Below are 12,270 nucleotides of genomic sequence, written 5' to 3'. Positions count from 1 at the left end.
GGGAAAATAACACAGCAAAAACAGGTTACACCCCAAACAAAACCGGAGTTACTCAACGGAGGAACTCCAACCTTAAACTGCCGCCTGTAACACCCTGCGGCCGAAGGAGGCATCAGAAGATGCACTCACATCCACCTTATAAAACTTTGAAAAAGTGTGGAACGACGACCAGGTCGCTGCCTTACACACCTGTAACACAGAGGCTTGGTGTCGGAAGCCCAGGAGGCCCCGATCGCCCTGGTCGAATGCGCCATGACCCGAAAGGGAGGCGCCCGCCCCTTCAGGGCGTAGGCCTGAAGCACAACCTGTCGGATCCACCTGGAAATGGTGGCCGACGAGACTGCCAGGCCCTTACTGGGACCGGACACAGACACGAACAGCGAGTCCGACTTCCGGAACGGAGCTGTCGCCGACAAGTAAACTCGAAGGGCCCGAACCACATCCAGAGAATGTAAAGAGGCCTCCTTCGGGTTCTTCGGCTGAGGACATAATGATGGAACAACAATGTCCTCGTTAATGTGAAAAGGCCGAAACGACCTTCGGAAGAAAAGAGGGCTGCGGGCGCAGCACCGCCTTATCCTGATGGATGACCAAGTAGGGGGCCTTGCAATACAAGGCCGCCAGTTCAGACACTCGTCTGATAGAGGTAATAGCTACCAGAAAGACCACCTTCTGCGACAAAGTCAGCAAGGGGATCTCCCGAATGTCCTCAAAGGGGGCACGCTGAAGCGCCGAGAGGACCAAGTTCAAGTCCCAAGAAGGTAGCGGAGGGCGCACCGGGGGGGCCACATGCCGGACCCCCTGCACAAACGTGCGAACCAAAGAATTCGCTGCCAAGGGACGCTGAAAATAAACAGCCTGAGCAGAAATCTGACTCTTGATCGTGCTCAAGGCAAGAGCCTGGTCCACTCCCCGCTGTAGGAACAGCAGGATCCGGGACACCACGTAAGTACGGGGGTGCCACTTCATCTCCTCACACATAGAGATGTATGCTTTCCATGTACGATGGTAAATTTTTCGAGAAGTGGACTTCCGTGCACGCAGCATGGTAGAGATTACCGGGCCCGACAGGCCCCGGTCCTTCAGTACCTGGTTTTCAACAGCCACGTCGTTAAAGCCAGTGACCGTAAAGCAGGATGGAAGATCGGGCCCTGAGACAGGAGATCTTCCCTCAGAGGCAGACGCCAGGGGGCGTCTGTCACCAGACGTACCAGGTCCGCGTACCAAGAGCGACGCGGCCAATCCGGGGCGATCAGGATCGTTGGAATACCTTCGGCTTCCACCCTGCGCAGCAGGCGGGGTAGGAGCCTTAGAGGAGGGAAGGCGTAAATCAGGTGATATTGACCCAGGGAGCCACTAACGCGTCTGACGTGTCTGCCCACGGGTCCCTTGACCTAGCCACAAACCATGGTACCTTCCGATTGAGACGGGACGCCAGAAGGTCCACGTCTGGAGTGCCCCATTTTTGGCACAGGATCTGAAACACCTCCGGGTGGAGAGACCACTCCCCTTGATCCAGAGTCATGCGACTTAGGGAGTCGGCTTGCCAATTCAGAACTCCCGGAATGTATACCGCCGACAGGGCCGGAACGGACCTTTCGGCCCACCGAAGTATGTGAGCGACCTCCGTCGCCGCGGCCGAGCTCCTTGTGCCGCCCTGATGATTGATGTACGCCACGGCCGTGGCGTTGTCGGACTGGATCCTGACAGGACGGCCCTTTAGCTCCAGCGACCACCTGACAAGGCACAGCTTGATTGCTCGGAGCTCCAGGATATTGATCGGCAGGCGGGACTCCTCCCGAGTCCAGCGCCCCTGGGCTGACTGGGTGCCCCAGACGCCCCCCCAGCCGAAGAGGCTGGCATCCGTCGTGACCACTGTCCAGCGGCACGGAAGAAAAGACTTCCCGGACCGAAGCACCGGAGACGTCAGCCACCATGCCAGGGAAGACTTGGCCAGATGGCTCAACCGAATCTGGTGATCCAGAGAAGATGGGACCCTGTCCCATCGTGACAGAATCTCCTTCTGTAGTACCCTGGTGTGGATTGGGCATACAGAACTGCCTCGAAGGAGGCCACCATCAGACCCAGAACCCGCATGCAGAAGCGAAGAGATGACCACTTCTGGGTCAACAACTGTCTCACTGCAGATTGCAGGGTCAGCAGGTTTTGCGATGGGAGGAACACTTTTGTCTCCCCCGAATCCAAAACCAGCCCCAGGGGTTCCAGCCTCTGGGACGGAACCAACACTGATTTTCTGAGATTCAGAAACCAGCCGAACTCCTGCAGAGTCCGACACGTGATGGACACGTCCTCCTCTAACTCTGAGCCTGAAGAAGCTCTCAGGAGAAGGTCGTCCAGGTATCCCACGATAGCGATCCCTCGCTGCCGTAGCAAGGCCAGGATCGGGGCGAGCACCTTGGTGAACACCCGTGGTGCCGACGCCAGCCCGAACGGGAGGGCCACGAATTGATAGTGGTCCTCCCCGATCGCAAAGCGCAGATACCTTTGGTGGCTTGTGCAAACGGGAACATGCAGGTATGCGTCCATGATGCCTCAGGACGCCATGAAGTCCCCCTGGTGGAGGGACGCCATGATAGAACGGACCGACTCCATCCTGAATCGCTGCACCTTGACAAAGGAGTTGAGGGCCTTTAGGTCCAGGATAGGGCGAACCCCTCCCTTCTTGGGGACCACGAACAGATTGGAGTAGAACCCCCGAAACCGTTCCAGCGAGGGGACCGGCACAACCACCCCCCTGTCCAGAAGATCCTGGACAGCCCCGGACAGGGCTAGCCGACGATCCGGAGGAAGCTGGAGGTTGGATGGAAAAAAATCTGTTTGGGGGACAAGAAAGGAACTCTATCTTGTACCCCGAGGCGACCACCTCGCAAACCCAACGGTCGGATAGAAGAGAATTCCACCGATCCACGAAGTCGTGAAGCCGTCCCCCCACCCGAGACCCGGGCGGGGGCAGACCTTCATGCGGAAGCAGGCTTGTCCGCAGGCTTGTTCGGTTTTTTGAACCAGGGGCGCTTACGCCCGGCAGCAAGGGCTTTTGCACCTTGCGGACCTTTTCCAGCCGCGCTGGCGCACGAAAAAAACCGTTTAGGGGGTAGTAAAAGTAGGACCTTGCTTGCGGCGAGGTTCCCTACCCTTCCCCGACTGAGGGAGCAAGGTGCTCTTACCTCCAGTGGCATCCTTAATGATGTCATCCAGGGATGCCCCCAAAAGCCGTCCGCCCTTAAAGGGCAAATCTACCAAGGCCTTTTTTGAGTACTGGTCAGCCGACCAGCACTTCAGCCATATAAGGCGGCGCAGAACCACTGCGTAGACAGAAGCCCTGGAAAGCAAAGGAATCTAATCCATATCCGCCTCGCAGAGAAACTTCTGACCCTGAATCAACTGTTCAGCCAGGTCCCTAGAGGACTCGGAAGCCCCCTGGACCTCCAGGTCCTGCAGCAGGAGCTTCGCCCTTTCAGTCAGCGTCTGAGCTACCAGGGCTCCGGCCAGAGCCGGCCTTACCACCGAACCCACCACCGAGAACAGGGAGCGGGCCACGGCCTCCACTCTCCTATTAGCGGGGTCCTTGAAAGCAGGAGCCCCCTCCACAGGCAACGTAGTAGCCTTACTCAGTCTGGACACAGGAGGGTCCACCGACGGAGGAGTGACCCACTTTTTTAAAAAAGTCCTCCTCCAGGGGGTAACGGTAGCAAAGCTTTTAGGAACCGTAAAAGCCTTTTGCGGTGTATCCCATTCCTTATACAACATATTGTCTAAATAAGGAACACAGGGGAATACCTTAGCGGTACGCGGTGGTTTGCGGAATCCAAAAGGACTGACACCGCTGGTGTCTCCGCCAAATCCTCTAAATGAAGAGCCTCACGCACCGCAGTAATAAGAGCTCCAACAAATTCCTTATCAGCAGACTCCGCAGCAGAGTCATCCTCGCTGTCCATGTGGGTTAAGCCCGCATCCTCTGACATGACAGAACCAGAAGCATCAGATTCTGCGTCAGAGATATCCCCAGAAACAGCCTCCGGGGGGGGGCGCTTTTTTACCCCCCAACCGAGCACTGGCTGCTTCAAACCTGGTGAGAAAAGACTCCAGGACAGCCGACACCGATTGAACAGATGTGGCAGGGGGAGGGGCGCTTAAGGGTTAATTCCGGCATTGTAAGAAATGAGGGGCCTGATTCAGGCTCCATATTGCCGTTGCCATTTCACCCCTACTGCCAAGGGCAGGAAAAAAGTCCCCCACAGGTCACCTCCCGGCCGCTAGAGCACAGTATGGGGCCCCCTGAGACTCACCACCCCCTGGTACAGCGCGGTCTGTGAAGGCAAGTGTGTGCTGAGGAGAAGCTGCAGCGCTGCGTCTGTCCCCTCAGATGATTCGCGGTCTTTTTTCCCCGCCGAAACGGCCACTAGAGGCCGAACTAGTGCTGAAAATGGCGCCGGCCACAAGAAAATGGCCGCCGAATAATACAAGCGCGGCTCCGGCAAAATGGCCGCCGTTGCGCAGTTTTAAAAAGACAGTGTACCCAAAAATGACAGTACACCAAAACAGCACACAGCACACACAAAAATGCCCAGAATGTCCACCACAGTCCCCTGCAGTGACACAGAACAGCCCCAGCCATACCCGAGTGAAAAAAAAAAAAAAAAAAAAAAAAAATATGAGCCCCAGGGAAAAAACCCCCTGCACAGCCGTCACCCAAAGGGGAAAGGAGGGAGAGGAATAAGGGAGAGAGGAAAGCAGGGGAAAACCCTCAGTCGACCTCCCAAGGGAAAACATTCCAGCCAGACCACTTACCTGAGTAAGGGGCCACTACTTACCTGTCCTGCGACTACCTGGCTGGAGGTATCCCAGACAGAACCAACGTCCGCGAACGGCATGGCTGTCAGCCAGACACACTGTGACAAGGCCATAGAGACCGGTCATATGTGTGCCCTAGAACCGAAGTTCCCCGGCCGCCCCTGGAGCAATGGGGCCTGTCGTGGACGTCCCAAAGCGGAGCTGAGGGCCGGCACACGCTCGAAGGCCGAACCTGGGGGGACTACAAGGGTCGAGGACCCAGCCTGTCACCCAGTCGGCTGTTGATAGAAGAATCGCAGGATTCAAAAATAAAAATAAAATAAAAAAGCGAGGAAAAAACTCGCAAAATGCAAAAAAATTTGCAAGAAAAAACTCCAGAGTCCAGGACTCCAGAGAGAGCCTGACTCTCCTGACGGTTAGGCAGAAACAAACTGAGGCTGCTAAAGCAGAGTGGGGGTTATGCCTGGGGGAGCCACGCCCCCTGGGAGGAGCGGCATGAAGGAAAGTTTTTAACACCTTAAGTGCTGTAGAATTCTGCCTAAATCTCCTGGTAGGAAGAAGCATAACCCTAAGGTCAAAGGATGCTGTGTCCGTCTATGAACGAAAGAGAAATAGGATCTTCTTCTGTCTGCAAAATCGGATGTTTGCGGAGGCGGACGATTACGGGTGTCAGCGCACATGTGAAAGGGGCATAAGAACCAACCCCTGACCCACTTATATTCATCTTCACAATGTTCCTGTCCTTGATTGCAACTGCTGTAAAATACAAGCATCTGTGCTTCCAGTCTTGGGGGAGCATGTGAGCTCTTTCCATGAGCCCAATTCTCAGCAAGGTGTCAGTGTCTATTTAATAAGCTGCACATTGTTGGTACACTTTTTCCACTGCCTTTCTCCTTTTTATTGTCATAGCATAAATAATAATAATAAAAATCATAATAAAAATGAAAACCAAAGACCATCCCTAATTTATTCCATTCTGTTGTGTCTGAGACAGACAAAGCCATAATGCAGACCTACCTGTGTCATAGCTCTCATTGGGGTGTGATGCCTCATCCAGCTCCTCACTAGGATCATTCTCCATGTTCAAATTCTTCAGCTGCACCAACTCCAAAAACCTTAGAGCAGTTTCTGCTAGTAAAGCTATGTTCTCTATAGTAAATAAAGAGCACAGGCAGTTATTACAAAACATATAAACTACATTGAAAATAAGACCTGAAAACACAAGGAACAGGTTATAACCACAATCACAAAATAATACAAAAGTAATAAAATAAAAAATAAAAGAACAAAATGTTAACAGAACAAATATACAATATATTTCTAGAACTCCAATTTCTGAACTATGTATAGACATACAAGAGTGTACAATGAAAAGCAGAAGTGTTGAGCCTTGTCTACCTTTTATATATCTCCTTTAATTTTACAAAGTGGTGCACTAAATCACTAAATAAATATGACTAGGTGTAATAGGCAACACGTGTCCCATTTAATCTCCATCAAAAGTATGAAGTCCTGTACAGTAAATATTGTTTGCTGCTTCAGCTTCCATTTACACACTCGATTTTCGTTCGTTGACAAGAGTTGCGTTCAGGCAGCTTGTCTTGAATAAGTTGTCATTGCACCTTTGTTCCTCCCATCTCTGCACTCCCAGCAAGCAGAACCTGCCCTGGTGCTTTTTTTAACCAGTTGACTGGGAATTGACATCATTACTTATGATTGACATTCTATACCGGAGTTATGGCTGCAGCTAGATGCCATCATAACCCCAGTATTTTATTTTCCCTCAGGCGGCACGCTTTCAGATAAAAGTGATCCCAGCGGCTCAATCTCTCATGACAGTGGCCCTTTAACCACTTCAGCCCCGGAAGATTTTTCCCCCTCCCTGAGTACTTTTTACAAAGCGTTGCTTTAACTGACAATTGCGCGGTCGTGCGATGCTGTACCTAAACATAATTGACGTCCTTTTTTTCCCACGAATAGAGCTTTCTTTTGGTGGCATTTGATTACCTCTGCGGCTTTTATTTTTTGCGCTATAAACAAAACAGTGACATTTTTGGAAAAAAAAAACACACAGGGCCGGATTCATAAAGACTTACGCCGACGTATCAGTCCGAATGTGCGCCATCATATCTTTGCGCTCATTCTTGAAATGAGATACGCCTGAATGTTGCCAAGATATGACCAACGTAAGTCTCCTACGCCGTCGTATCTTGGGTGCATATTTACGCTGGCCGCTAGGGGCGCTTGCGTTGATTTACACGTCTAATATGTAAATGAGATGTTTAGTAACATAATGGGGTTAAAAAAAAAAAAAAATAAGTACAAAAAGAGCAAATAATCGTTCATTTTTTTACTGTGGGACAGTGAAAGTAATATTTACAGTAGTGATTTGCTTTTTTGTACTAAAGGGCTAATTTTTGTTTTTTAACCCCATTATGTTACTGGCCGATTAATCGATTATGAAAATTGTAATCGATTAATTTCATAATCGATTAGTTGTCGATTAATCGATTAGTTGTTTCGGCCCTAGTGGAGTCTATGGGAAAGTTTAGCTGACCCGCAGGATAGACACGGTGAGTGTGGGTAAACAGTAGACATCAGTGTGGAAGCAGTCCTAGGCCCTTTTCACACGATCAGCCCGACCAAATGGGACCCTCAATTCACCTCTACAGAGCGACAGATGTCCGTTTACGCCCACCTACCTCCAATTCGAAAAACAGAAGGGAATTTGTCCCCTTCCATCTGGGTGGATCGAAGGGCCTATAGAGTAGTCGTAACCCTTCATCCACCTGCTCCGCTCATTGTGGCCACGACTGGTTACCAAGTTGCTTAAGTGGCCCTCGAGCTTCAAAAGGTTGGGCACCCCTGGTTTACAGCAAAGCATATTCATAAGTTAGAATGGTCCAGTCAAAGTCCAGACCTAAATCCAAATGAGAATCTGTGGCAAGTCTTGAAAATTGCTGTTCACAGACACTCTCCATCCAATCTGACAGAGCTTGAGCTATTTTGCATAGAAGAATGGGCAAAAATGTCACTCTAGGTGTGCAAAGCTGGCATAGACATACCCAAAGAAAGACTTACAGCTAAAAACTGATGGCATTAAATAGGGCTCTTTCACACGGGCGGCCCGTCGAGGTCCGCCTGCCAGTTTTTAAGGCGGACCTGAAAGGGCGCTCCGTGCTCCTCTATGGAGCCACGGATGTCAGCGGTGACTTGCCCGCCGACATCCGACCCGCTCCGATCTGCCAAAGTGTGACAGAGGAAAACCCTATTTTCCATCCGTCTGGCGGATCGGATTGGGGGACAACAGACTCTACGGTCTGTTGTCATCCGATCCCCCATAGGGGAGAGCGGTGCTCTGACAGGTCGTTCCCTGCACAGTGTGCAGAGACAGACCTGTCATCTGCCAGCTCAGCGGGGATCGACGGAGCGATCCCCGCTGAGCAAAGCGGAGCCCGGACACGGACCGTGTGAAAGAGGTCTAAGGCGTGATTGTGAAATGTGGCATATTTTTCTTTGGGAAAAAGTCCAGTAAAGAGACACTTTCAATTTTTTTCTTTGGCATGTGTTCACTAAGTGTAAATGCATTTTTTACAAAAAATGTACAAAAAAAAAATGTTTCAGTTATCAATTTTGTGTTGGGTCGCATTCACAGCCATCTTTGGCCATGATCTATACCAGGGATATGCAATTAGCGGACCTCCAGCTGTTGCAAAACCATGAGGCATAGGAAGACTGACAGCCACAAGCCTGATACACATAAGCAAAAGGCATGATGGCACTTGTAGTTTTGCAACAGCTGGAGGTCCGCTAATTGCATATCCCTGATCTACACGCTTTCTCCGAGTCAGTGAATTGAAGTATTGATGCAAAAGGGTCTGCATTATAACCAATCATGTGACATTGGAAGGTCAGCAATGCTAGTGTATTTGTTTCTCTCATGACAGATTTAATTTAACTAGATTCATTTAGAATAAGAAATGTTGTTGATTACATAATAAAAAGATTCTTCCTTCTGATCAGATGCAGAGTCATTTTCATGCGGGAAAGTTTTGTTGTTTTCTAGTTCCCGTATTTGCTCACAAAAGGTGAATATTTTCTCTGTATTAAGCTGACTTTGGAGAGGATTTTGTTTGTTTGCACTGAGATAACAGACAGACAATATGTTCCTGGTGTCTAATGAGGGCATATTAGAGAAAAGTTCCTAAGCCTGTCCTCACATCCCAGCAACACTGCATGTTATGCGGGTCACCTCACATATGCAAAGATGGCATAATTGTGTCTCGGCAATGTCATTTAGCTACCCATGTGGATATCCAAAACACAAGAATTATTAGTAGAACAAGAGAACAAGTTGTCTTAAAGTGTCATGTGATAATCACAATATGATTGCTTTAATGTAGCTACATAAGATCCAACCTGTTAACCAACAGTACTGTCAAAGAATGACCACTGGTACAAAAAACTGGATACCACATTGAGAATGACCTTTGCCTTAAAAGTTAAAATGTTAATATACCACCATTAGTTGCAATAAAAACTTTAAAAGGCTGTGTGCAAGCACAATATCACAATTATGTAATTGTGGAAGTTACAAAGGGCCAACTGATTGATTTTATATATTAAAAACAAAGTGTCGCGCTATACTCTACTCCAGGGCTCGACAAATCCCGGTCGCCATGGTGACTAGAAATAGCGTCCTGGCGAGTGGGGTCTTGGCTGGGAAGGTGGACATGGCCCGGGCCTCGTAGGCCTTCCAGACACAGTACTGCCCGTCACTGTCATCATTTTGGAATGCGATTAGCGGCGTCAGCGGGGATGGAGCAGTAAGAGAGCAGCGCGGCACCCACTTGCTTTTTTTCCATAGGACCGGCGCTCTGTGGACTAGGCCGAAGCCGAGGCCTCGCCTAAAACATCCTGCCGGAGCTCGCCACGATCCTGGGAAAAGGCCGCGAACGGCATCCGGCCAGATGCCGCTCGCGCCCTTTTCCAAGGATCGCGGCAAGCTGCGGGCAGGATGTTTTAGGCGAGGCCGCGGCTTCGGCCTAGTCCACAAAGCGTCGGTCCTATGGAACCGGCGCGGTGTCCATCAGGAAAAAAAACTTGATTCGAATCGTGAATTTTTTTTTTTAAATCGCTGATTTTTTGGGGGGCCAAAATCGCCCAAGCTCTAGAGGTCATCCCCTGCTTGCTGGCATGTCAGGCACACAGCAAAAGTTGTTTTATTTTTTTATTAATTAGATGCAGAATTTATAAATCTGTTTTTTTTTTTATATATATTTTTTTCCTTTTTTTTTATAATTGCTTTATCATATTCTATATTTTCCCATAGTAGGATTGCTGAGCCTAGTAGTCCTAAAACTTTTTATTGCATATTTAATTTTCCTAGTGCAGCATTGAAGTGGATACTGTCAATGTAATATGAGCCCTGCCGTGCATGGCGCGCAGCCCTCTGCATAAATTGTCCAATACTTGAGAAATACCTGAAATGCATCACCGCCCGCCCCTATGTGCAGACTTCTTAACAAGGACAATATATGACGTAGACGTTGAATCTGACAGATCCCCCTGGGGTGCTTTGCAGGCGCTATTGTGCTAAAAATAGCGCCTGCAAAGCGCCCTTAAAACAGCCGCTGCTGTCTTTCCAGTGTGAAAGCCCCAAAGGCTTTCACACTGGAGCAGTGCGCTGGCAGGTAAAAAAAAAGTCCTGCCAGCCGCATCTTTTATGCGCTGTAGGAGCGCAGAAATCAATGAGGCAGAGCGGCCGTGGCGATTTGCCGGCTGTTTTAACCCTTTTTTGGCCGCGAGCAGGGGTTAAAAGTGCCCTGCTAGCGGCTGAAAATCACGGCAAAAACTACGGTAAACTTTACCTCCAACGCCTGCGATGCCCCAGTGTGAAAGTACCCCAATACTAAAAAAAAAAAACTGGCTCCTAACTTTTTTTAGCTAAGTCCTAGATTCAAACTAATTTTGTCAAACCCTGCTCTACTCAATGTTCCATATTATACCAAACAAGTATATAATGCAATATATTCCTGTTCATATACAGATGTGCTCATTAGTTTACATACCCTGGCAGAATTTATGATTTCTTGGCCATTTTTCAGAGAATATGAATGATAAAGAAAAACTTTTCTTTCATTCATGGTTAGTGTTTGGCTGAAGCCATTTATTATCAGCTGTGTTTACTCTATTTAAATCATAATGAAAACAGAAACTATCCAAATGATCCTGATCAAAAGTTTACATACCCCAGTTCTTAATACTGTGTATTTCCCCCTTTAAAATCAATGACAGCTTGAAGTCTTTTGTGGTATTTGTGGATGAGGCTCTTTATCTTCTCAGATGGTAAAGCTGCCCATTTCTCTTGGCAAAAAAACTCCAGTTCCTGGAAATTCATGGGCTTTCTTGCATGAACTGCATGTCTGAGATCTCCCCAGAGTGGCTTAATGATATTGAGGTCAGGAGACTGAGATGGCCACTCCAGAACCTTCACTTTATTCTACTGTAGCCAATGACAGGTGGAATTGGCCTTGTGTTTTGGATCATTGTCATGTTGGAATGTCCAAGTACGTCCCATGAGCAGCTTCCTGGCCGATGAAAGCAAATGTTCCTCCAGTATTTTTTGATAACATTCTGCATTCATCTTGCCATCAATTTTGACCAAATTTCCTGTGCCTTTGTAGCACACACATATCCAAAACATCAGCGATCCACTTCAGTACCTTTCAACATAGACCTTGTAGACTCCTCTCCAAATGTAGTGTCTATGTTTGTGGCCAAAAAGCGAAATTTTGGTCTCAACACTCCAAATGACTTTGTGCCAGAAGGTTTGAGGCTTGTCTCTGTGCTGTTGTGCGTATTGTAATTGGGATACTTTGTGGCATTTGCATAGTAATGGTTTTCCTCTGGCGACTCGACCATGCAGCCCATTTTTCTTCAAGGCCTCCCTTTTGTGCATCTTGAAACAGACAATCCACATGTTTTCAGAGAGTCCTGTATTTCACTTGAAGTTATTTGTTGTTTTTTCTTTGCATCCCGAACAATTTTCCTGGCAGTTGTGGCTGAAATTTTAGTTGGTCTACCTGACCGTGGTTTGGTTTCAACAGAACCCCCTAATTTTCCCACTTCTTGATTAGAGTTGTTCTGATTGGCATTCCCAATTTTTTGGATATCTTTTTATATCCCTTTCCTGTTTTATACAGTTCAACTACCTTTTCTCACAGATCCTTTGACAATTCTTTTGCTTTCCCCATGAATCAGAATTCAGAAACATCAGTGCAGCACTGGATGAAAGATGCAAGAGTCTGTCAGGAGTCCAGAAACTCATTGACCATTTATACACACACACTGATTACTAGCAAACAGATCACAGGTGAGGATGATTACCTTTAATAGCCATTCAAACCCCTTTGTGTCAAATTGTGTGCATGTTATCAGGCCAAAATTACCAGGGTA

General features: G+C 48.5%; 1 protein-coding gene across 1 annotated transcript in view; it reads right to left on the bottom strand.

Annotated features, from left to right (window-relative positions):
- The window catches only part of PIK3R4 (phosphoinositide-3-kinase regulatory subunit 4), a 95,853-nt gene that overhangs the window by 66,215 nt on the left and 17,368 nt on the right, over positions 1 to 12,270 (bottom strand). Inside the window, exon 5 of the mRNA XM_040353047.1 lies at positions 5,830 to 5,961. Within this exon, the coding sequence (XP_040208981.1) occupies positions 5,830 to 5,961 (132 nt within the window). The remainder of the gene's footprint in view (positions 1 to 5,829; positions 5,962 to 12,270) is intronic.

This window comes from Rana temporaria, chromosome 5, assembly GCF_905171775.1.
Source record: "Rana temporaria chromosome 5, aRanTem1.1, whole genome shotgun sequence".
Taxonomy (NCBI): Eukaryota; Metazoa; Chordata; class Amphibia; order Anura; family Ranidae; genus Rana; species Rana temporaria.
The sequence above is the reverse complement of the archived record's forward strand: the minus strand, read 5'-3'. Positions and strand labels throughout refer to the sequence as shown.